Raw genomic sequence first — 25,640 nt, 5'->3', positions numbered from 1 at the left:
TGGAACTGAAGCTGAAAGTCCCCTTGTGGCTTTTCGATAGCTGCCCTGCCCACCTGCCCACCAGTTGAAGGGTCCGGGTTGACACAGACCTGACCTTTCCAGAAGCACGTGAGAGAAATCCCCACTCTGCATCAAAACTCGTTACCCTCTGTGGCTGTCCAGGTGCTGCACACCCTCCCTGTTCTCTTCTTTCCATGTCACCTAGAGTCCCCCAGGCTGCTGTTACAAAGTCTGCATGGGTTCTGTCCGAGAAGTCTGAGAAGCGCCTCCTGGGATGGGCTCCGTTCTAGTCTTCCTCGGTGTCTCCACCAGGATTTTTTATCTTTGCTAGACAAACATGGCATTTCACCTGTCCTTTGAAAACACAGCCTTAAGTGCCTTTACCCCAGCCTGCTGCTTTCTTCCACTGAGCTCCCCTAAGCTGCCTGTGGGTTCTGTATTAAGTGTCAGCCCTTCATCCAGCAGACAGGACAGCCTTCCTGGCCCCCACTCCGTCGTCTGACACCAAATAACAAACCCTTAAAGGGTCAGGGGACTAGCCAAAGACTCATTGCTATAAAAACACACATGTCCTTCCTTCTGCTGGGGAAAGTCATCCCGTAGGGCAGGTGAGGGAGGTGTAGGTGCCAGTCATCTAGGAAGAGGTTGCACAGGGTGAGGAAGGTGTCTCTTGGGTGTGGAGGTTGGCAGCAAGAGAGGGTTGATGTGCAAGTAAATCTATCAAGGGTGGTGGAGGCTGGGCTTCTCTGTTGGAGAAGAGAGCTGTGAACAAGGAAAGAAGTAAGAATGAACACGGGGAGTGGGTCGCAGGAGGCATCGGTGTGAACTCAGTTTTTCTGTATGTAGACTATGTATACATACACACATTGCATTAGAGATGTGTATGCCTGTGTGCAAATACATGCGTCATATGTATATACACAGACCCCGTTAGCAATGAGCTTTTTATTTTTATTTTATAACAGGGATGGAACCTAGGGCCACATACCCACTGATCCACATCCCCAGCCCTTTTAATTTTTTTATTTTCAGCCACTGTTGTGCTAAGTTGCATAGGGCCTCGCTAAGTTGCTGAGGCTGTCGTTGAACCCACAATCCTCCTGCCTCAGCCTCCCAAGCCACTGGAATGCCAGGTGGCTTTTTTGTAGCAATCCTCATGAAAAGAAATAGAATTTCTGGGAAAAATGTCCCATTTCAGGGCTGGTGCAGGGAAAGTAGGAGACGATGTTGGAATATTTTATTGTGGCAGAGACTATGAAAAACCATGAGTACATGTCCAAAGGACACAGAACCCAGCTTGAAGGGATTCCTACCTGCCAAACCTGGGACAATTAAATCATCCGAGTAAATAATAGTAATGAATTCTTACTCTTTGAAGAAAAGCAGGAAAGATGAGACCATACTGATAAAAGTGAATAAATTGAAAGTTTGAGGAATGGGAAATTTATATAACTTCATTATTTCTCTCTAGGAGGCTTATGAGTTACAAGGGAAAAAGGAGTAAGTTCATGGTGCAGAGCCCAAGCAGCCACTAACTTAAGAGACCAAGTGAACATTACCAGGAGTGGAACAAGTTGAAATTGTGTCCACCTGAGAGGATGTGATGCATAGAATTCCTTCTGTGAGGCTGACCAGAGACTTTAACCTGAATCTAATCAGCATCAGGCAAGCCAAAACTGGGATTTGCTGCTGAAGAACTAGCCAGTAATTTTGAAACTGTCAAGCTCACGAAAGTCAAAGGTGTGTGGAGAGATGTGGCGGCTTAAGGCAGTGGGTGACTTTGAACAGGTCCAATGTGGTAGAGTCATAAGACAAGCAGTTCTCAACTCCTGTGGGCTGGATTAGTGCCTTTGTTTCTACAGTGGTGCAAAAGCAACCTCTGTTCAGTAGAAACCATACAAGCATTTTTTTTTATTTTATTTTGGATATTAATAGACATTTATTTTATTTGTTCACTTTTATAGGGTGTTGAGGATGCAACCCAGTGCCTCCCACATGCCAGGCAGGTTTTGTGCCACTGAGCCCCAACCGGAAGCCCCGTATATGTAGTTTTGAATTTGGATCTTTTCCTGTGGATGTGCCCTAGTCCTCTCTGATGTGGGCAGGCCCCAGCCAGCCTGGGAAAATGAGGACCGTCCAGTGACAGAGTGCCCTGCTGCCAAGGCGGGAGGAACAAGTGGATACATCCCATGCATTTGCGAGTTGTGGTGTGTTTTCGTCCCCTTAGAACGGGTTTGTGAGGCACTAGAAACTGGCGGGATCTGAGGAGCAGAGGGTAGGAATGTCCCAGCGTTAACTTTCTGAATTGTGGGGTGCGCTGTTGTGTCAGCACACGTCCCTGCTGGTGTGAAACATGCTGCACACTCTGGGGTGATGGGGTGGCAGGTTAGTGACGTACTGCTTAATGATTCAACTTCCTTTAACATTGGGGTCTTAAACCAAAATAAACTCCTCAGGCCACTCAGGGCCCTCTCGGGACCTAGTAGTGAAGGAGCATGGGCAAAGGAAGGTGGAGGGCTTCAGCTCCTCCAGGGAGGAGGGAGTGGTTTGTTCCCCTGCCATTGATTCAGGACGCCAGTCATCACAGCAGAATGCCAGTCCTTCACCTGCTACCTGTGCCTTCTGTCCTGCGGGGTCTTGGATGTGTTGTCTTATTTCTCAGGGTACCTTTCTGGAGTGGAAAGGGATTATTCTTCCATGTGAGATGTGAATATGATGAGGATCCTAACAGGCAACACTTACCTGGTGCTTGAAGGGTCTGGCAATAGTCTAGGTACTTTGAATGTTGATGTAATTTCCATAATTACCCTTGGAGGCATATCGTGGTTGCTTTATCTTCCAAAGAGACCAGGGCACAGAGAAATCAGGTAACTTTCCTAAGGCCACACAGCTTGAAAGTGGTAGAGCTGGGGTTCCAATCGGGCAGTCTGACTCCAACAGCAGATGCTGGGGAAATGGGTGTGAGGAGCTAGAGCTCTGGGCCCCATGGAGCTCTGACTGTGCAGGGTGTCGGAGCAGTGCCTGGGCTCTCACCAGTGACCATGCTGCCTCCGCATGTAGGCGTGGCAGCTGCACACTGGCTGCGGGTCTGCCCGTCCCTGAGCTCACAGGTGTGTTTGCTTCTGTTTTGCATTGCAGGTGGCCCGGTGGGTGCTCTGGAGGCAGTGCTGGATTCCAACACCGAGGTCGCTCCCTTTTGAGTTCTGCTTCAAGTTCCCGGCTCACAGGTGTACTCTGCCATAGCATGTGGAGAGTTCCTGGATGGATGTGACGTTCACTGGGCCATAGCCACTGGTGAGTCTTGTTCCGGTTGGAATGTTCCAGGCCCTGAGGTCTGAGCATGCGGAGCATCTGCTTGTTGGTGAGCCTGCAGGTAACGCCCAGGGAGCCTCACATGCTTTCAAGAGCTCTGGCTCTCCTCCACATGTCTGTCTCTTTCTTAGTGATCAGAAGCACACTGAGCTGTGAGCATGAGTGAGCCAGGCTTCTGAGGGGTGTGTTCAGGGCACTCACATGTTGTTGGGTATGAAGTGGCCGTTTCCTTTATGGTCTTGTTGTGTGATTAACAGGGTTTTCCCAGGTGTGTGCATGTGTGGTAATAGCCAGGGGCAAAGTGCAAGGGCTGTGTCCGACTTGGGCAGTCTCCGCCCCGTGTTTCATGTCTGTACCAAGAGACTGCATCACTGGGCTGCCGGGTGCTGAGGAAGTTTTCCTTGTGCTGACACAGGTCAGGATTGCCAGTGGCTTGTTTTCTACCATTGTCCTGCCCTCAGAAGGTCCTGAGTAGTGAATTGTTCTTTTCAGGGTTCTCTCGTGGGGAGTGAGGATGGGAGGCATGGGTATGTTCTGGTGTGGGGATTGTGCTGTTGACTGAGATACTTGTACTTGTGCAGGCATTACTTGGGCGTCTTGCATGTCGTTGACTCGCCCTCATACTTCGTTGTGTGCTGAGCATTGAGAAAGGATCCCTGCCCAGGATTGTGGGTGTCCAATGAAGTAGAAAGAAAAAGGGTAGGAAAGGCCCTGGATGGAACCAGCTCAAGAGTAGGAATGGGAAGAGCGGCCTGTGAGGAGGATCCCTGACTTTTCCAGGCTCCTGTGTAACAGGACAGGGAAGGAGAGGGGGGCCTCTAAGAGTACTTTTTTTCTTTTAAACAAGATGGAAGACAGAGTTAAACCATTTCATGGTTGAACGGTGTTATTTGGCAAAAGATATGTGGATAACAGGTTGGAAGGGAGACAAGTTATTATTACTATTTTAATTTCACATGGACCAAAATCTCTCCAGGCTTGTAAAGGTGCCTCGCTTTAGGCAGAGAGAGAAGTCGTGAGCATTGACTGAGTGGCTTGGGGTTGTAGACAGAGGAGCATGCCCAGTCCTTCAGGCTAGAGCTCAGACATCCATTGTGCTGACTCCCTGGTGGCGCTCAGGTCACACTTTTTTTCTGCCTCCCTCATGGAAATGAAAGTTCCAGTGTCTCTCTGGCTGCTATCCCTCCTGTGCCCAGGACAGCATTGGGCATGTTGTCAGTGCCCAGTAAAGCATGGTGGGTAGATAGCGGGGAAGCATGCAAAGAAGGTGACCGAGGCCCCTTGTTGAAGATTTGTAAGGCAAAGGAATGTGACGTGTCCAGGTGGCCCCCTGACTTTCCGTGGTCAGACTTCATGATTTTTGGACTTCTCGGTCATGTGGAAGCATAGCCATACAAACCTTGGACTTTGCACTTCAGCATAGTATGCAATAAATTACGTGAGCTCTTCAACACTTTATAATACATAGGCTTTGTATTGGATGGTTTTGCCCAACTGCAGGGTAATGGGTGTGTTCTGAACGTGTTGATAGGAGCTTAGGCTAAGCTGTGATGCTTGGTGGATTAGGTATTAAACACAGGTTTTTTTGATAGCAATCTCAATCTTACAATGAGTTTATTAGGATGCAACCCTCTTGTCAGTTGAGGAGCATGTGTAGTCACAATTAAGATTTCTTGGGTCCTTTGTGAAAAGACAGGGCACAGGCCTACTCATGAATAGTCAGACAACTTCACGATAGAGGTTGTATTTTTTGCTTTCAACACAAATTTTTCTTCTCAATGGTACAATACAAAATTTACTATTCTAATTATTTTTAGTTAGTTGCATAAAGTACTTTCACAATGACATATAGGCATCACCTCCATCCATCTCCAGAACACTCCTCAAGTTCTCAAACTGAATCTCTGCACCCATTAAAGTCTCTGCTCCCCTCTCCCCTGGCAGCTGCCATTGCACTTCCTGCCTCTACATTTGACAAGGAACCTCATATGGTGGACTCATACTGCCTTATCCTGTGACTGGCTCAGCTCACTTGGCACAGTCTTCAAGTTTCATCCATGTTGCTGTATGTGTCAGAATTTCCTTCCTTGTTAAGACTGGACGAGACTTCATTGTACTTCTGCCTACGTTTTAGAATCATACATAATGGTTGTCCCGTGAGTAGAGTTAAGGACACTGTACATGGAAGCAGGAGGGCCGAATACCAGGAGGTAATCTCCACTCAGTTTGGGGCCAGGGGAAGAAGGTGGAGAGGAGCAGGAGTGATGAGAGGACCCGAACCCTGCTGAATTGACCCTAAGCCGTGACAAATTCTCTGGGGGCCCTGGGAGGACACGGAGGCTTTGCCCCTGGTTCTGTGTGCCTGGTGGTCTCGGTTAGTCGTGGTCCTGTTCTGCTTTTGAGAAGTTCAGGCCATGGCAGGACTTACAAGTTCCCATGTGAGACGTAGCTGGTTCTCAGTGGTATTGCTGTGTTGTGGAAACACTCGCTGTTTCTTCACCATGACCCGAGCACTAAGCACCTTGTTGTCTCTGCCTGTTTTCCAGGAAGCAGAAATAACATTGGCAGGAACTGCAGGAGTTTGAGTTCTCTGCTTAGAATCATTCCAAGAATGGATTTGCTTATGTAGTCATTTGATTCCTGTTGCTGTAGATTGAAGGCTTGGTTGGACTATCTTTTCTGATTCCCAAAAGAGGATTTAGAGGCACAGCTAGGAGAGGAGTCTTCCATGGAACATGGCTGAAGGTTGAAAGACTCTGAAAAACTCGCCAGACCTTTTGTAGAGATAATAACACTCATGCCTTTACAGACCTGAGTTTGGATTTCTGATCTTCAAAGTAGTTTTGGATTTGCTTGTAGCAGCCTAAGTGCAGAGTTTTCCCATTGCTAGGAAGATCTGTGGCATGGCCTGGAGGCAAATGAGAGAAACAGGAAAATAGGGAAAAAGGAAGGAGCTGTATTGTCATGGGAGGGTCAGGAGCTGGAGTTCACGGGCTGGTGTGCAGGATGTTGAAGCAGAGGAGACGTGATTGTGACGTGGTGTGCAGGAGCGTGTCTGCATAGTGGGAGGTGGTATGTGTCCTCAGCCTGGGTATCTGGGGTTCAGCGTCTGCAGAGTCAATCAACTGCGTATCATAAGTATTCAGAAAAAAATTGCTTCTCTACTCAACATGTAGTTTCCTGTTCTTGTCATCATTCCCCACATAAGATAGTATAACAGCTGTTTATGTATCATTTACATTGTATGAGGTTAATGAGTAATCTAGAGATAACTGGAAGTGTACGGGCGGATGGGCCCAGGTTATACATCAATACTACATACCATTTCATCTTAGGAGCCTGGCCATCCTTGGATTCTGGTATCTTTGAAGGGTTCGAAAACCCATCCCTTACAGATATTGAGGAGCAACCTACAGTAGTTTGAAGAAAGCTTACCTAGTAGTTGAAGAAGATCCTGACCACCACCCCAGTGGTAGCTCCTTCTAAGTTTCAAGTGAGTTGCTGCTTAGGCTTCTGGATTCTTAAAGAGCAAGATGGGATGTGAGAAGGTCTCCTCTGGTCACGTCCTCTTGGTTACCTGGGAATGGAAACGTGAGGTGGAGAGAGACAGGGACAGCCTCCCAGTGCTGACAGACTGGCTTTGGTGATGACCCAAATATGTCACCTTAGGCTATCCTGTGCCCCAGCGTCGGGAGATCACAAGGAACCAAGTTCTATTGTCTTGAGCTTTTCTTTCTCCTTATGAGGTACTTCTGGGTACTTCTTTTAATTCCATCCCAAGTGCCCACTCAGAAGAGCAGTCCTAATACAGATGTTCTTCTTTCTCACAGACCTTAACCTGCAAGTTGAGAGTGAGCCTTCTGGCCCTTTCCCTGTGAGGTACAGGTTGCATATCCCTTATTCAAAATCCTGGGGACCAGAAGAGTTTTGGATTCTGTAGGATGATGGGATATTTGCATGTACATAATGCCATGCTGCCCAACTGAAACATGAAATTCATTTGTTTCATATGCACCTTGTGCCCATAGCGGGAAGGTACGTTTATATAGTATTTTCAGTCCTCTACATGAAGTAGTTTGTGTCCTTTGAACCAGATATCAGGTATGGGGTTTTCCACCTGTGACATGGTATTGGAACTGCAAAGTTGCAGACTTTGGAACATTTCCGAATTTGGATTTCCAGATTGGGTTGCTCAACCTGTGTTACACGATATTCACATGAATCTGTAGTGTAGGAGAGGAAGGTTGCAGGTGGGATAGAGTGGGAAAGGAAGTGGCATTTGGGTGTTATGACTCTAGTGGCCTTTGTGCCTTACAGTGGCTAAGTTATTGTGTACTATTGTCTGGTATCCTTTAACTTGTCTGAGTTTAGAATATGTCCCATGTTCCATTTGAAAATCCAGCTGAGCCACACTGCCTGGTCCTCACATGCCTTTTCTTGTCCAGGATTGTGCTTGCTTTACTGAGCGCTTCACTGAGCGTCTGCTATGTGCAGGACCCTGCACTGGGAGCTGGGCACGTGCTCTCCTATGCTGGAGTAGCCATCATGCAATAGTGATGACTAGGAACCTCCTTGTAGAGAAAGAGATGACTGAAATGATCGTGCCTTTGGTTAATGGTGTTGCTCAAAGCTCCAAAAATATGGAGAAGTTTCTTAGTTGCCTTTGAAAGGAATTAACTTACCGTAGTTGACTTCATGCTATTGTGTATTTCAATGTGAACCTGATCTTATAGTTTTTAGAGATACTGCTGTAAATGATATGAAGTGTCCATTTGTAAACCTGTGAAATTCCTGGCTGTTGCTTGTCGGTTGACCAGTGCCTGTTGCAGCGACAACATCCCTGTGAGGACCTTCCCAGGAGGTTCTTTCCCTGTGAACGTGACTTTGGTACTTCTCCACGGGCCTCTCTTCTCACGGGAGACACTAAGTGAGACTGTTGAGAATCGTCTGCCACTTGGGCCGTGTTCCACGCTGGAACAGCTGTACCATTGCAAATGCTTCTGACACTTGAGAGGTAGGTGCTCTGCACATGATCAAGGTGTGCAGGGTGGTCACAGGACAGTTGCAAGGCTTTCCTGCTTGGTGAGATGGCCTAAGTGGCCGTGGGACTGAAGTTTGTAAGTCCCAGTGCAGTGGCGGGAGAGACCCTGACACCAGTGGAGAGTACCAGCTTTCAGTGACAAACGGTGGCTGGGGGTGTGAGAACCCTGGTACGCGACATTTGCGGAACATTAATACAGGCACTTAATGTTGGCAAAACGATGACTCTTGTTTTTCACTCTCTCTCTTTCTACTCTGACCAGGTGCCACATTAGAGGAAATCAACCAGCACTGGAACTGGCTGGGACAGAATCTCCTCCGTACTCTGTGATTGATTATAAAGACGACATGGCCAGCTTTGTCAAGGGGAAGGGGAAGGTAGGCCCTTTGATCTTGACCTTTCCCCCATCTCGGGTAACTCTTCATGACATTTCAAACCCTGCCACATACCCACAGTCTTCACCAGTCTGATTACACTTTTTGGATTAATGCGCAAACCAAATTAGTTCAGTTTGTCACCTGTCAGTCTTTGCAGCACATAAAGATACACCTGAAATTTAGGACAAAAAGGGGTGGTGCTTCATCCTCAGGCCTAATTCCTGTAATCTTTTACAGATATAATCATCCTTTTTTTTTTGTCGTGGGATACCATAATGTTAAGATTTCTGTTTTTTCAAAGCAACATGTTATTGTCTTCCTCGAATTAGTTACTCCTGAGTCATTTTTTCTTTAGCTGTAACATTTCTCACCACGTTGGACCTAGTGCTCTGGTCCCACTAATAGAGGATGTTTGTTCCACAGATGTTATTTAAATGGAGTTACAGCCAGTTAAGGTCTGAGGAGGCAGGAGAGGAATCTTGGGAGGTATGTGTCCATACGTCCTGCCACTTACATTGTTCCGTAACTGGTCTCCTTGCAAGGACATGATGGTGATTGGTGCTTTAAGATCCTGTTGGGGAGGGACATGTTTCCTCGTTTACAGTGAACTCTCCTTATACACTTGAACACATAAGCCTGCAGTACAGTTTTCTTCCCTTGGGATAAAACCTCCCCAAACCATTCCACCATTTCTCCTTGTTTTTCTTCCTCCTGCCTCCCTCTCAGTCCATTTCCTCTATTCAAAGGATCCCCAAATGTGGGCAGAAATTATCAAAATAGTGCTATATACATACATGAATATACGACAGTGAATTTCACCTTTGATGTATGCCTATAAAGCACCAATTAAAAACCAAATACGTAGGAGAGAGCCCACTAAAGTAGGAAGCCCAGGGGAGGGAAATGGAGCTCATTCTATTCCATGCCTGTATGATGACGTCAGAGTGAACCCCACTACTGTGTATAAGTAGAATGCACTGATAGAAACGTGGTGAATCTCCCAGACCATGGATTTTTTTTTTCTTAGAAACAAATCTGAAGAGTTCCAGCTTTTAGTAAGGGTGTCAAACTGAATTTTTGGTTTTAGAGGAAGAAAGAGAAGCACTCTTTTCCTTTTGGGGACTGGGGGATGTGAGCAGGAGGAGTGAAGAGCAGGGATGACCGAGGCCATCCAGTGCTTGGCAGCCAGGGCATGACCTCTTACGTGTGGGGTCAGAGCTGACCTGGGCTATGGTAAAAGACACACACAGCTCTCGGGACACCCCTCATCCTTGCCGATGGTCTGTGCCTCAGTGTCCTGTGTCAGATGGGACTGAGCATCAGCAACACTTGACCTTCCTCACTTGGGAGGAAGGAAATTGATTTCTGCTATGCTGCTTCTTGAATCCCTTGTGTAGGAGAAGGAAAAATGTCCTCTCCCTAGGTTCTGTGGTTGAGGCCCTGGAGATGACATTGCAATACAGCAGATGAGCAACAGAGAAAGAGTTGATTTGAATGCATGCAGAGTGTATACACGTGGCAGAAACTCAGCCTTGTAACTGGTAGGGTGGTTAGAATCGACCTTGCACAGCACCTTAAGGGAAAGCAACCAGTTGACTGAGGACTGAAGTGACAGGAAAAGGGGCCATCTTCTGGGGTGTCGCAGGGTCGGGGAGGTAAAAATGGGGGAAACTAATGGCAGGGGAGGGCTGTTTCTGTGAGGCTGTGTTAGCCCCTCATGCTGCGGAGATCTAGTTGTCAAATGTCTTCCCAGGACAGGGGGACACGCCTGTGCAGATGGAGAGTCTTCCCTGAATCGAGGCAGATGGGGCAGGGCAGACAGTCTTTCTGGTACCCTGTCTTTTTTGTTTCTCGATTATCTTTGGCTAAAAGTTATCCTTATGCTGAAGTGGCATGTTTGGGGGTGACAGTTTTGATCCGTGTTACTTCAAGCTAGTATGTCCTAAAAAAAGGAAGGAAGAAAGGAAACCTGAGGAGGCAGTGCTGGGGAGCGAGAGCACATGGTGGCATTTGTTCTCCCCACTCCTTGGGCCAGATCCACAGAGTGTGAGAGTTGGACCTTTCCTGGACACTTGGCTGCTCCATAAAACTTACAAATCCCTCTGCTTCAGCTCTTCCTGGGACCAGACATGCAGCCATGACAGTTGGGAGGCCCTATGGCCACCATCACGTCTGCTTGGAGCCACTAAATCCTGTTCTCAGCCATGCCAGTCGGCTCCAGAGCCTGATAAATAAGGAAGAAAACAGTAAACTTCACCAGCACTCAGGTTTATTTTATGGTAATTATGATTAGATTATTTTAACTTGAGTGCCCAGGTTTCATTTCTAAAAGGACTTATACAGAGAGGATTTGGTAACACCCCCGAGAAAACCGACTCATCTTAAGAAGCTCTCATAAGGCAGTCATATAAAACACAAATGAAAATGTTAATAAAAAGAAAAGGACAGGTAACAACAGACTGTCACCCTTGAGAAATGGGCCACAGCTTTTATTCTAGACACTTCTGTCACCACCGCAGATCACAGAGTTCCCTTCTTGTTGGTGGTGTTTGGCAAGAGAGTTGCTGTGTCAGATTGTGCCCTCTGCTGTCTCCTGCACACCCAGGGGTTTAGGAGTACTTCTGGCCTCTGGAAGCTTGGCCAGGGTCCTCCCTTCCACCTTCAACAAGTACAGAGTGGCCGGTGGTGCACGGCATTAGTCTTCTCCAGATCCTGCAGTTGGCTTTATACGGACCTTTGTGAACCTAATGAAGACATGTTCGTGTTTTAAAGAGACTCTTAGGTCCTAGTTACATAGTTCCTCGGGGCTGATGTGAGTTCCCACACCAGAGCCAGTCACTGGGTTTCACATCTCTTGTGTTGGTTCACTTTTCATCGCTGTCACAAACACCTGAGAGACTGACTTAGGGAAGGTTGGTTTGGCTCCCAGTTCTGGAGGCTCCAGTCTGTGACTGGTCGGCCCCCTTGCTCGTGAGCCTGTGATGGGACAGCACATCACGGCAGCCGCTTATGGCAGAGGAAACATATTCACTTCTTGGTGAGCCAGGGAGCAGAGAGGAAGGGGCTGGGGTCCCACTGTGTTCTTCAAGGGCCCGCCAGACCCCACCTTGTGCAGTTCCATCACCTCCCAATACACTAGCTGGGAATCAGGCCTTTAACACATGGACCTTGGGGGGACATTGAAGATCCAAACTGTAGCATGAGTGTAGGGAGGATTTGGAAAATAATTGTGAATTAAAATTCTCAAAACCTAAGAAGTCAGCTGATTCAGCCACAGCTTCGTGGTCAGTAAGTGACCGAGAGACTTTTCCTTGTGTTTTGCAACCTTGTGATGGTTAATCGATCTCTGCCTTTTTTTCCCCCTCTGGCTGTGGCTGTTTCAGGGTACTGGTCAGGGGTGGTTGTCGTTGAAGCAACAGAGATTCCTCCAGTGCCTGGGTGCATCTGTCCTTTCTGCTTCCTGTCCCTTGTGCTCTCTTTCTTCCTTTTGCCCAGCTCCCTGGATGAAGGCCCTGTCTCTTCTGTGTCAGGGTCTGATTGCTTAAGAGAGCAGCAGCAGGCTTGCTGAGCAGGAAGGGGAGCCCAAGAAGTTCTGAGAAGTGGCGGTGACATTGGAGGCCAGGTTCGTCCTCCTCGAGTCACAGAAGGTGGTCACCTACTGCTGCTGTAAGGTCCGGGTGCCCCGCCAAGGCTGGCTGTACATCAGTATCAACCACCTCTGCTTCTGCATATCTGTGTAACTTATTTAAATAGCTAGTCACGACCTTTTACTATCATAGATCATGTTGAAGATACAGTATCATATCTGATGGGTGAATATTTCTAAAGGAGTAGCATGTACTTGTGCTTCTTAATGTAGAAGGACATCTTTTAAAACACCTGTCCTTGAACATCATGACTGTTGTATATGCAGAACGCTTTACCTGGGTCCACTTCAAATCCAGAAAGAATTTATGACATCGCAACAGCAGTGGGCACTGTCCTCAGTACTGGCATTCTCACAGGAAAAGCAAGGCCACACGTGTCCGTTGTGTGTTCAAGGTTTCAAAAGCCATTGCCATTGACAGCATTTTCAGAAGCCATTTCAAGATCCCGTGCTGGGTGGCACGGGAGACGCACACGTATGTGTGGTTTTCTTCATTTATTCTCCAAGTGCAGCCAGTGGGAGGCCTCCTGCTGAATGTGTGCTGTGGCCAGCCTCCTGCACATGCTGTTTTCTCTTTCAGTCTCACCAGCCTCTGTTCTGATGCCTCAGCACCCCGCCCTGTGTGCCCAGTCCTCTCCTGACCTTGCTTGGAATGGGCCCCGGCCTATCCTTGGCCATCCTTCTTTCTGAAATGCTTTTCCAAATGAACACCCTGCTTTTCCTTCTGTCCTTAGCCTCTTTAGAAACTCCTGTTTGTCCTTCAAACCCCGGTTCAGATTGGTCACGTCCACCACGCCTTCCTTGTCCCCTTTAATGTACGCCATGTCTGTTTCTGGGCTGGGTTTGGCCAAGTTGGTATTACTTATTTGCTTGTAGGTTAGTTTTTCCTATTTGTGCTGCTTAAGTGAAGGGTTTTTCATAGAGCAGTCACTTAATGAACTCAAGGAGGCAGTGTAGATGAAACCAGTGTGGGCAGAAGAGCTGGCATAGGTGGAAAAGAGTAGTCCCAAGCCTGACATAGAAATGAGGCTGTTTACAATTCTAAAGGCATCGAAAATGCTATCGCTAAATAAGTGTAAGGAAATGTTACAATATGACATTCATTCTCTGATGTGAAAAGGAAATGATTTAATTTTGGACACTAAGGATTGTCACTAAACCTAATTGTGTTAGGATGATGATATTTGGAAAAATTAATTATTGCTAACATTCAATCATGTTTTTCCACTTGTTATCTGTATGATGAATCGGCTAACAGATATGACTTTATCTTCTCCTGTTTTCTTCTGCATTAGCCTACTGCCTTTCACCATATCCACAGTAATTCTCGGATGGGTATTGTGTCGCACGCCTGTAATTCCAGCGTCCCAGGAGACTGAGACAGAAGGATAGCAAGTTGAAAGGCAGCCTCAGCAAAGGCGAGGCACTAAGCAACTCAGTGAGACCTGTCTCTAAATACAAAATTGGGCTGGGGATGAGGCTAGGTAGCCAAGTGCCCCTGACTTTAATCCCTGGTACACCCCTCCACAAAAATCTGGGACTAGCATGTTTGTTATGTTTGTTTAAAAAGGTATGACCTGCACTATTTTACATTATCTTTATTAGTAGCAGTATTACTGAGGATTGAAGCCAGAGCTCTTAATGTTGAGCCCCGCCCCCCACCCCAACCTTGCCTTTTGAGACAAGGACTAGCCAAATTATCTCCTTAGCAAGGAGGGATCCTCCAGCCTCCTGGGTCACTGGCACTAAAGGCGTGTGCCACAGCACCTGGCTGTCTTTCTGGCAGTGCTGGGAATCAAAGCCAAGCTTCACACATGTTAGGCCAGTGCTCTGCTACTGAGCTGTGTCCCAGCACCTGCTTTCTTTTCCTAAAGTGAAAGTCTTGCTTTGTTGCCCAGGCTGGACCTAAAACCCTGGGATCAAGACAGCCACCTGCCTCAGGCTTGCAGGTAGCTGGGAGGTGCACATACGCTGTGCCTGACTGTACTGTATTACCTTAACATTTCATAGAATCTGTTTGTAGTGTCTTCTAAGCATAATAAGAGTCATGTGACACAGACTCGATGCTCAGCCCGCTTCTGTAAACGAGAAGTGAATAACCCTCTTGCACACTCTACCTCGATGTGTGAGTGCTGTTTTTGAAAGTAGATTTTGTGTGATTCAGAAACTTTTGCATGAGTGTTGAAATGTTCTTGAACATGTATGCTGTTGGATTGCAAAATGATGGTCCTTGAAAGTATGCAGTAGCCAGCAACCTGGGAGATGACCCTTCAATCTTTAAGAAAACCCTTGGCCCATGAGTTGGCTTTCACCAGCAGCTGTCAGGCAGTTGTGTACTCTTCCCCTGCACAGGCTTTGAGACTTTTGCATTTTAGCTTAAAAGAAACAAATAGAACTTTGGATTGTTATTTACTGATGCTTGAAGTTTGGCTCCCACTTTATGGGGGATGTGAATTTGCATCTTTTCTCTTTCAGTTCAACTTGTAATCCCTTGGGTTGATATCCAGAAATTGGAAAGGACATCCAACATCTTTGTGGCGGACACCATCCAGATCACCACGCAGAATAAGGAGCGTGACTCCTCCATGTTTCTGATCCCGGATGCTGTCTTGAAGATCATGGAGCAGCTGGTAGATGTGATGCTGCGGAGGCTGCTGGATAATGAGGTCTGGAGCCAGATGTGCAGGAGCCAAGCCAGATCACCAAGAGGTAGAGCTTCAGTCCCATGGTGTCCCTCAGCTGCTTGACCTTTTCATGTGCTTTGCTTAGCACCTTTTGGTTGTGAGGTCTTCGCTGTGTCCCTGGGCATGGGTTCGAGGGCCTGTGTGCATAGCAAACCCCATGAATGCTCAAGTTTCTTTCATAAAATGGCGTGGTATTTGTATAGAAACCTTGTTTTGGTTTTCTGGTGGTGCTGGGGTTGAACCCAGGTCCTTATGCATGCTAGACCAGGGCTCTACCACCGAGCTACACCAAGTCCTCATCTTTTCATCTTAAATCACATGGTAGAAAATATTTTCAGGGCAGCCAAACTGACTTCAATACCTTTGTCATCAATAGAGTAAGTATTTTGTATAATTTGGCCCATGGCGACACCAGTCATGGAGACTGTCAGGGTAGTTGCTTGCAATGTCACTAAGGAATTCAGCTTTATCATCTGAAGTTCAAACACGGTGTTTGAGCTGGACTTTGATTTCAGGTTTGCAGATCATAAGTGGGTAACTTACCACAGCTCTGATGTCAAGGTAAACCATTATTGAAAGATCCTATGAGAGACCACAGAGTACTGTCCTGGATTCAATTTTTGACATACTTACAAAATCAAGACTGATCAAATACTACTAGTCATTAAACAGATTTTTTTTAATTTACTGTGAAATTCATATAACACAGACCGCACCATTTTCAGGCATGCAGTTCAGTGGCATTAAGTACGTTCACACTGATACATGACCATCCTCACTGCCCATTCCAGAACTCTTCTGACTTGATTAAAAGTCTACCTACTAGACACTACCACCCTGTTCAACCTTGCCTGACAATCGCCATTCTGCTGTCTCTGTGGAATCAGCTGGATCCCTCACATAAGTAGACAACACTCAGTGTTTTGCCTTGGGCTTATTTCACTTAATATAATGTGGTCAATGTTCATCTCTGTCACAGCATGTGTCAGAATGTCCTTCCTTTTCAGGGCTGAATCATAATCCATCGTATGTACATACCCCACTGTGTTTATCCACTCGTCTGTCCGTGCACGCTTAGTTTGCTTTCACCTTCTGGCTATTGTGAACAATGCTTTCGTGAACTGGGCACACTAATTTCTCTGACTCCTGCTTTCGATTCTATCCAGTGTTTTTACCCAGAAGTGGAATAGCCAAATCATATAATTCTGTTTCATTTTAAAAACAGCCTTAGTCTTTTACTTTAAAATTCTTTATCTGTTTTACATTCCTATATTTTTTTTTCTCGATTGACGTTTCTTTAAAATACCCAAGGAGATGAGTAAACCATAGCTGTAATGCCTTTGCTCTTGAGGCAGTTTAGTACCTCAGCATCTGAAACTCTTGTTGTGTAACTGAATTTCGGAGCAGTTTTTATTTAGATTTTTTGAATTAGGGATGCTCAACTGCTAAAGTTTACATAGATCTTGTAAAATCTGAAAAACTGAAATTTGTAACTCTTCTGGTCCCAAGCATTTTGAATAAGGCTGACTGAACCTGCAGTGAATTCATTCAGAGCCATGAGGTCTAGTGTTCAGTGCTAATACAAAGAAAGTCATTTTGAAAACGGCAGATCTCTTCCTCCTTAACACATGCACTTTCTTCTGACTGCTGGTGGGGGTGCATCTTTCTCAGTGGTGGTCCTTGAACAGCAGCACGTTTAGGGTTTTCACGTATTCAGAATGACTTCCCATCCCTTCCAGCTGTGCGCATGTAGTTCAGACTGGTCACATGTTGCCACAAAAGGCACACACACACCCAAAAAAAAATACTCTTTGTAGGTTTCCTTTTTTCTTTTTTCCCAAATTGACCTCCATGTGGCGTTGGGTCACCTCTGATACGTGGTCGTTCTTATGGAAGATGGATGGTGCTTATCTCTTCCTTGTGAAAGAGACTCTTGGGGCTGTGATCATTGTTTTTGTTTCCTGGTTCCTAAATCCTTTCATCTAGCAGTCTGAAGCATTCTGTGTGGGATTGGCACCTGTAGTCACTTGCTCTGCAGCAGTACCCCGGAACTTCCTGCTTGTTCTCTCACTGGCTCCGAGCCCCTGAGCCAACCTCTGTGGCCTCTGGTTTCCATCATTCTACTCTGAACTGCTATAACAGCAACATTTTTAGAGTTAAATGTCAGTGCGTTGGGCACTGTTGTCTCTCAGGGACCTTGTGGTCCCCCTGAGGGACCTCACCTTCCATTCTTGCAGTATGTGAACTTCTTTTTCTTTGTTCTTTGTAGATATACTTGACCGTCATGTGTACTTTGACATGTCCTACATGCATGGAGTACAGCTTCCCTTCTTGTGGTTGTACAAGATGTGGAGCTACACCAGGCGTATGTTCATATAGGAACGTAGGAAATTGTGTGTGATTCAGTGTGTGAACTTGTGCACTGTACTTGGCTGCCCCTAGCTCCCTGGTCCTCCTCTGGAGAAAAGTCAGGCTCCTCTTTGGTTATTCACATCTGAACAGTTAACCCTTTCAGTGGGTAGTTGAGGTTTTACAATGTTCACAGGACCACACGATCATCACCACAGCCACGGAACCTTTTATTACCCTCCAAAGAAGCCTCACGTTCATGAACAGCCACTCCTTATTTTTGTCTGTCAGCCTCCTGTGCGGACATTTCATGTAAATGAATCTGGCACCCCGTGGTCTTTGTGTCTGGCTTCTTTCACTCAGCCTGAGGTTTCCAAGCTCTGTCCATGCACACTTTCTGTTGATGGCTGAGTACTATCTACCCTGCTTCAGGGGATGTGGTACATTTGGTGTGTCCATTGATCAATTGGTGGACATGGGGTAGTTTCCACCTTTGATTATGAATCTGTTGCTGTGTTTGTGTGCCAGTTAGTGGACGTCAGTTCTGAAGTCTGTTGGGCACATTCACCTGGGAGGGAATGTCTGGGTAAACACTAGGTCCACTTTCAACATTGGAGGGCTTCTGGCTGTTTGCCAACATGAGAGTGTCTTTTGGCCTTCCACGAGCAGCGTGCAAGGACTCCACCTTCCCCACATCTCACCGATGATCACCCTGCTTATCATCTAACTTCTCCACACATGGCCTTTGCTGCCATTTTTGGAGTACTTCTCAGTTATTCAAACCAGGATGGAATGCTTATTTGAGTTCATGAGTTTCTGACTTTCTTGCTGGTGGGGACAGCAGGCTCTGCTCCTTGCACTTGCTCGGAAGGTCAACTGAATGTCTTGATAGACCATCGGGCTCACAGGCTGTGGAGGGGCATGATTTTTTTTTTTTTATTTCAGTCACTAAACTATCACGCTGTGCCAGCGAGTTCAAAAGTATTTTCTCTTCGATCTCATGTCGTTGACCTTTCCATATCTTGACCTCTCCCCACCTCTCACCAGGGACCTTGAAACCCAAGCACAGAAGGAGCTGTTCCGAATCTTTTTCAGGCTCTTTCTTCACATAATTGATAGTTTCCTTTGCTGAGAAAAATGTTTTTAGTTTGAATATATCCCAATTATTGATTCCTACTTTTATTTCTTGGGCTTTGAGAGTCATGTTAAGGAAGTCTGGTCCTAATGAATCCTCTGAAAGAGAAATTAGGAAAACCACCCCATTAACAATAGCCTCAAAAAAAAAAAAAAAATACTTGGGGATCAATCTAACAAAAGAGGTGAAAGACCTCTACAATGAGAACTACAGAACACTAAAAAAAGAAATTAAAGAAAACCTTAGAAGATGGAAAGATCTCCCATGTTCTTGGATAGGCAGAATTAATATCGTCAAAATGGCCATACTACCAAAAGTGCTATACAAATTCAATGCAATTTCAATTAAAATCCCAATGACATAACTCATAGAAATAGAGTAAGCAGTCATGAAATTCATTTGGAAGAATAAAGAATAAAGGAGAAGCTGCACACGGTGGTGGACTGCTCCTCTGGACACCCTTCAGTCGGTTCCACACTGCAGGACACATGTTTTCCTCTGACAGCTCCACCTGCTTTGCCAGCAGAGAAGATGGCTGCTACAATGTTGTCCTTCTACTCAGAGAGGTACACCCTGCCTCTCCCCTCTGCTTGAACTGCCGTGCACACTTTGATGCACGCTTTCATCTTTAAACCCATGTGGTTGAGTCCATTTTCTGTTACTAAAACAAAATCCATGATGCCAGGTTTACTTATTAATCTCAAAAAAAGGAAGAAAAGGCTTAATGAACTCCCAGTCCTGAGGCTCAAGAACATGGTGGTGGGTGAGCACCAGTGAGGGCGTTGTGCTGGACAGTGTCCCCATGGCAGGAGCATGAGTAGACGGAAACATCATGTGTGAAGACAGGAAGCCAGAGAATGGGGAGGGACCATTCTTTGTAACAACCCCTGTTGTGGGAACGAACCAGGTCCCATAATCCCTACTGAGGGCTGTTCTTCCAGTGACCCATCCATCCCCTACTAGGCCTCACCTCTTAAGGTTCCACCACCGTTTAATGCTGCCCCATTGGGCATCAAGCTTTCAACACAAGAACTTTCGGGGGACATACTCCAACTATATCCCAACCAGAGCATCTTGGACCATCTGATGGCCAGGCTCCAGGAGGGAAGCGTGGCCTGAATTACGCCATTACCCCTTCAGCCTTCCTTTTATCTCTTGTTGCTTTAGCAACCGAACGTTGCCTGGAAGTGATGGTAAGAACATCATACCCTAACCCCACACTGTTGATAAAGCTGTCATTCAAAAGGACATGCCTCGCAATTCAAGCTCGTCCCCTTTTGTTGCCAAAAAAAGACAAAGGAAAAGGCAAACTATAAAAAGCTTCACCTTTAGAAAATACGTGGCAAATTGGCATTTATACTCTCGTGGAACTTGTGAAAGAGTTAAAAATGCCTCCTTGTGTTGGGATCAGGTCCCTCCGATAACTCTGTGATTCTCTCTTTGGAAACGGGAGTGTGGGCAACCTGAGTTTGCTTCTGAATTCAAGCAGCTCCGCCTTGATCTCAGGCATCTCTGCTGAGGGGTACCACAGCTGTCACACGTCAAGACCTCTGGGGTCTCGCTTCTCGTAGCATAGGTCCTGAGCCTGATGGTTTAGAAAGTCAGTGTTCTTCCTCATGTGATTTCCCACCTCCATCCCCTCCTTCTGCAGTAGATGTCTTCATTTTGCACGCATTATCATCAGTGGAGCAAGAAATGGACATGATGACCTACATACCAAACAATTGATTTTGGAATAATGCATAGCATCAAATTTACCTTGTAACCAATTTGTAAGTGGAATCCCACAGCATTGTCATTTTGGGACTTGTTTATTCCACTGCACAATGTCCTTAATGTTAATCCACCTCTTATCTGTTAGAATTCCCTTCCTTTGGAAGTCTGAATAATATTCCATGGTAGCCTAAACCACAGTTCCCTTATCCATTCATCTGTCCATGGAAGCTTGGTTACTTCTGCCTTTTGGTGATTGTGATTGATGCTCCCTTGCACACTTTTCAACCTTTACACCAGGTCCTTATTGCCATTATTACATGTTAGATTAACTTCTGAGCATGTACGTGGAGGCCTGCCTTCTTTTTTGTGGCCCTTACTGTGATTCCAATCTTTTTATTAGTACCTTGCAATTATACATAACAGTGGGATTCATTGTTCCGTATAGGAACATGCACAGAACGTAATTGGTCAGTTCCGTTCTCCAGCACCTCCCTTCACGTGCCGTCTTTTGCATCAGCTAGTGAGCATGAAGAAGATGGAGGACACCAGTCTGCTGCCCACCCCATCCTCATCAGCATCAGGAGCAAGATGGCCTTCCAGTTCATCGAGCTCAAGGATAGAGAGACCTTGGTGGAGACCCTGCTTGAGAGACTGAAGCAGATCCACGCCAACCATCCTGTGCACTATGACACCTCAACCAATGACAAGGACATGGTAGGAGCCTGCAGCATGGTGGCTTTCCATGACGTGACAGTCCCCCTCTCACCACCTCTATGTCAGTGGGCTCCAGAGGGCATGTGTAGGAAGGTGACCCCCTTGGGCGTGAGCACACAATGTGCTAGAGATGATTGGGCCTCCAGGAGTCGGGGGTGTGAGTCTGGTGTCACCTCTGATGGGCTGGGTGTCCCGAGTGGGCATTGAACGTGATAGAGGGGCTGGTCGGGAATCACACCACGGCTTGGAGGGGTTGAGTTGATGTCCCCCAGGTTCATGGGGCTAGTGGTGTGCTACCTGGGTGGGTGTGGACCAGACACGCCCCTCCACGTCCAGAGGGATTGTTGGGCACCCCCACCTTCCTCACCGGCTGGGGTGCTGCCACACCCCAAGGTTACCGGGCTTGAGGTCCTTTGGAACAGACAAAACCTGCTGAGAGAGATGCTCCCTCTTCTTAGGGTTGGATGACTGCAGAAAAGGCCCCGGGTCTGCCAGAGCCTCACCTTCTAGAACTTTCATTGACATATACTTTTAAAAACACATTTTAAACTGATACTTAATAATGGTGCATATTTTCCTCTTACTTTCTTGTTTTCTTTTAAAGGCTGGACACACATCACCTGTTTTGTACTTGACAAGCATGTGCTGTGACCACAAGTTTGGGGATCGTGAAATGGTGTCCTGTCACAGCAGCAAGGAGCGTGAAGACAAGAGCCCACCTGTGCACCTCGGACCCCTGACCATGGTCCTCCAGCCTTTGGGCAGCCAGAACCCTGACTCCCGCCTGGTGGGTGAGGCCACTCCTTTCCTGGTGTGCAATGGGCACTGGAAGCTGGGCAATGACCATGGAGGGTGTGGCACCTGAGCACCAGCTCCTCTGGACCCGGGTGGAGAGGTGGCCGCGAACCTTGGGCAGCAAGGGCTCTCTTGAGGGCTCAGACAGCAGAGGGGGAGCGGCCTTTCCTCTGTCCTATAGTGGCTCTCCTGTCATTCCTGCTGTGTGACTTGGGAGCGGGCGGTGCCGTCCCTGTGGGTTTTCAGGTATCAACCAAATGTTCCTCCCACTGGCCGGTGGCATCTGTGAGCCTCTCAGTGTCAGTTTCCCGCGTGTGTCCTGGGACAAAGGGCTGCCTGTCCTCTAGTTTTATGAACTAAAATTATTTTTGCTACACTCGTACTTTTTTCTTTATATGGAAAATTTGAGGCGAACAGACTCCAATTTTGTAACTAGACTCTAAGTGGCAGTGAAGAGAGTAGTTTTGGCCTTGTCACTACCTTGGGGACCAGGTGTGGCTGCAGACCTTATTACCCCACACCCCTTCTCAGTTACTGCAGCTCCTGCAGCATCAATTGTTACTTTTATTGATCCAGACTGAACCTTTCTTTTCAGATGTGATGCATGCCCACACACACACGGTAAGTATGGGTACATATATGTATGTGTGTGTATTTATTATGAGTATATATATATGTATATATATATATATACAATTATTTCCTTAATCTATAATTTCCTAAGTATTGAGCATATATGTATCCTCCCATTGCTGGAGAATGCAGGTTCTTAAAAGCATTTCACCATAACCAGCTCCAACTCTCTGAGCGTGTGAACTTGTATGTCTTTGAGTGTGGGCGTATGTGTGCCTTCATCTGTGTGAGTGTCATAATATCCAATATTTCATTTCTCCCATTGGAAATTGAGTCAGAAAATGCAGTCTGCCATACTCCCAATACCAAAATGTCATTTTGATCAAATGAAACATTCTTTCATCTAGGGTTGAATGTTTCCGCTTGGAATTACTGGTGAAATGAATAGATTCAAATCATGACAGTGGATCAGAATACACAAACATATTTTAAATAACAAGAACTTAAGGACAAATTATATATGGAATCGATGAGTAACCATTTTAGAAATCAAGCTCATTGTTCATCCATGGTGCAATGCTTTAGCACTGCCCAGAGAGACAGGAGCAGATTCTTGTCCACAGGTTCCAGCGGTGACCTCGCACCTGAGCTGCCTCATAAGAGGGAGGTTGGGGAGGCATCCAGTCATCATTTTCCTCCTGAGGGTAGGTCCTCTTCCTCAGGAGAAAGTCTCTCCTGACATGGGGATTCATCCCATAAAAGACATTGGCGTTCTTTGGAATCTTCATTTCTGGGGAGAGAGGGGTACAGGTTGGATAGGTGGCACTCGAGATGTGCAGAGCGGGACACCCCAACATCTGATGGCCTCTGCCAGGAAAGGCCTGAGCCACAGCCCTGAGAGCTGTGCAGATCAGCTCCAATACCAGCAGACACATCCTCAACCATCGCCCCGGAAGAAAAACTCGGTCTGGGACATCACCAGGACTAATGCCTGTTGCCTCCAAAGGCTTTGGGCTCCAGAAGATCACAGTTCCTCTTGACTGGGCCAACGCATACCCCTAGGGATTACATCTGAAATCTTACACAGATGACTCATGGGCTCAAGGTTTGGCCCCCAGTTGAGCCAGGTTTACTGGTGGGTTTTGGGGGAAGCACTCCATGATGAGTGCTCTGATGGGATCATGAAATACTCAGTCAAGATGAAGACAACACTAAGCACGGGAGGAAATGGAATAAGGTTGGGCATGGATGGAGGAAGACCTGAAGAGGGAGAGGCCCTCCGCACACATATATTTTTGCTGGGGCTCCTCTTTCTTTTTTTTTTTTTTTTTTTTTTTTTTTTTTTTTTTTTTTTTTGGTACTAGAGATTGAACCCAGGGCCTTGTGCTTGGGAGGCAAGCACTCTACCAACTGAGCTCTATCCCCAGCCCTGGGGGCTCCTCTTAATCCTCATTCTCCTTGTAGTAGTCCTCCTCTTCTTCCCGTCTTTCTCTCCTTCCCTCCTTCCCTCTCTTAGTCTCCTTATATGCCATTCTATCACCTGGTTGGCAAGTGCTCCATAGATTACAGGTGCCACACCCTCTGCCATAATGCACACTCTCAGTTCAGAACCAAATGAAATCTATGAAAGCCAGAGCCAAAACAGGGGTCCGCTGCTAAGTTATTTTCCCCAAGTATTTGACAGGGAGGAAAGTATGACCAACTGAGACACCTCGTGTTAGCCATGTTCTGCCATTGTTGCTAGCCAGCTCCATGTGGACCAGGCATCCTACAAGGGAGGCCACAACCCAAATGGTGCCCTACTGAGATCAATCATTCCAAAGACCAGGAAAGGGACAGCTTCACTCCCACATTTTGCTATGGTCCAGGGATGCAACAACCCCCAGTGGGTTTCAGATAGCCAACGAGTCCCTGGTCTAAACACCTGTCTCCTGCCGCCCTCCTCTATAATGGGCCTGTTCTCTATTTGGATTTGGATGGGTGTACCTATGCTAAGAATTACTGAGCCTACCAAGGCTTTAGCCTTCTACTTCCATGAACTCTACTCACTTAATGGAATTAGTGGATTAGGATATGAGAGAATGTTTCATAGGCTGGTTTTGGATGTGGTTTTCAGTGTGGACAGAAAGGGGTTCATGGCTGCTGCAGGGTTTTGGCTCACAGAAAAGAAAACAGCAATGGCATTAATTACAGGTCAGCTTTGTGGCATATGTGCCTAGGAAACCCTCATCTGATTTTAGTGAGGGAAAATAACCTGGCTCTACTGATTCCATCTAGGCAAGTGGACTCGGGCACAGAAGGCTTGGTCATTTGTGCAGTGTCAGCCTGTTGAGGCTGTCTCGCAGTCTGTTCTTCTTTCAGATTTAGTCCTGTTCCTGCTTGCTAGAATACTGACAATGCTCTGCCCAGGGAGTGGATTTCTGGTCATGGAGAAGGCTTTCCATAGTCCTGCTTCAGTCCACAAATGCATCAAGTGCATCCTTAGCCCCTGTGTTCCCATCTTCCTCTGCAAACACTCCTCTCAGTGAGCCCTGGGGCCACATGACCCCTGCAGGAATGCTTTCCTCCTCGCTCCTCACTGATGTCAGCATTGAATGCCTGTTGCTGTCCAGGGTTGGACACCTGGTGGGGAGGTGCACTAGTCCCTGGGGCTGATCAGAGAACCTAGAGACCTTCCCAGGAGTACCAGTGCAGTTTTCTTTGTGCACCAGGCCCGCCAGGCCCTGTTGGAGTGTTCTTCTGGGTCAGATTCTACTCTTTTGGGCTACCTGAGTGACCTGAGTGCACTTCCTCAACATGGCTCCCCACCATCTGATTGTCTCACTTACTGTGCTGTTGGGAGATGATTTGTCCCAGCTCATAATCTCCTGGCTCCTCTTTCATCAGCAAGTGATGTTCCAGGGCCCTGCGAATGACGGCAGGAGCCCTCTCGTTGCATGTCACCTGCATCAACATGGGAGATAGGCCTTGAGGAACTGGGCCTTGGGGTGGCTACCCAAGAACAGTGTCAGGGACATTCAGGGGGAAGCTCAGCTCTAAATACAGGGGCACCATCATTACTCACTACTCCACTACCTGAGGGTGGCCTCCTGGTAATTGCCTGGGGCCTTCCTCAGGGCTTTGACACCAATCCTCCTACAACGGTCTGCCTGGCCCTGCCATTGCCCTTTGTGGAGCCACGTTTCACTCAGGGTCAAAGGACGCCACAGCCTGGGTAGAGAAACACTCTCATGCCACCACGATGGAAGGAATGGACCAGTGACCTCCTCTCTCCCAGGGCTGTTGCGGAATGCAGGGT

The 25,640-nt window shown here is 46.9% G+C and overlaps 3 protein-coding genes across 14 annotated transcripts in view; 2 read left to right on the top strand and 1 right to left on the bottom strand.

Annotated features, from left to right (window-relative positions):
* Positions 1 to 25,640, top strand: part of LOC306643813 (TBC1 domain family member 8-like) — an 87,890-nt gene that overhangs the window by 4,644 nt on the left and 57,606 nt on the right. For 3 of the 8 annotated variants that reach the window (XM_079110107.1, XM_079110106.1, XM_079110111.1), the window contains exons 2-5: positions 3,139 to 3,294; positions 8,616 to 8,730; positions 10,842 to 10,997; positions 14,852 to 15,085. In XM_079110107.1, the coding sequence (XP_078966233.1) occupies positions 10,868 to 10,997; positions 14,852 to 15,085 (364 nt within the window). In that variant the 5' untranslated portion in view covers positions 3,139 to 3,294; positions 8,616 to 8,730; positions 10,842 to 10,867. Of the gene's footprint in view, positions 1 to 3,138; positions 3,374 to 3,893; positions 4,132 to 8,615; positions 8,731 to 10,841; positions 10,998 to 14,851; positions 15,681 to 17,329; positions 17,907 to 18,456; positions 18,508 to 25,640 lie in introns of those variants that run through there. The other 5 variants (XM_079110110.1, XM_079110109.1, XR_013759063.1 and 2 more) reach the window with 5 other exon arrangements.
* Positions 18,964 to 22,561, top strand: LOC306643814 (TBC1 domain family member 8-like). Its single transcript, XM_079110112.1, has 3 exons — positions 18,964 to 19,110; positions 20,782 to 20,974; positions 21,579 to 22,561. The coding sequence occupies exons 1-3, from the start codon at positions 19,076 to 19,078 to the stop codon at positions 21,837 to 21,839; spliced, it is 489 nt and encodes a 162-aa protein (XP_078966238.1). The 5' UTR covers positions 18,964 to 19,075; the 3' UTR covers positions 21,840 to 22,561.
* Positions 22,595 to 25,640, bottom strand: part of LOC306643810 (uncharacterized protein) — a 54,406-nt gene continuing 51,360 nt past the window's right edge. For 4 of the 5 annotated variants that reach the window (XM_079110099.1, XM_079110101.1, XM_079110102.1 and 1 more), the window contains 2 exons: positions 25,171 to 25,285; positions 22,595 to 23,132 (listed from right to left, as the gene is read on the bottom strand). In XM_079110099.1, the coding sequence (XP_078966225.1) occupies positions 22,924 to 23,132; positions 25,171 to 25,285 (324 nt within the window). In that variant the 3' untranslated portion in view covers positions 22,595 to 22,923. The remainder of the gene's footprint in view (positions 23,133 to 25,170; positions 25,286 to 25,640) is intronic. The other variant, XR_013759060.1, reaches the window with a different exon arrangement.

Source organism: Sciurus vulgaris (genome assembly GCF_902686455.1).
Source record: "Sciurus vulgaris genome assembly, chromosome: 14".
Taxonomy (NCBI): Eukaryota; Metazoa; Chordata; class Mammalia; order Rodentia; family Sciuridae; genus Sciurus; species Sciurus vulgaris.
This window is presented reverse-complemented; position numbering and strand designations above follow the sequence as displayed.

Bases quoted from the DNA above. Each gene is read 5' to 3' on its own strand.
- LOC306643814 (XM_079110112.1), top strand. From the start codon at position 19,076: ATGGCTGCTACAATGTTGTCCTTCTACTCAGAGAG. The intron at 19,111-20,781 runs GTACACCCTGCC...TGCATCAGCTAG, and splicing joins TTGTCCTTCTACTCAGAGAG to TGAGCATGAAGAAGATGGAG. The intron at 20,975-21,578 runs GTAGGAGCCTGC...TTTCTTTTAAAG, and splicing joins CAACCAATGACAAGGACATG to GCTGGACACACATCACCTGT.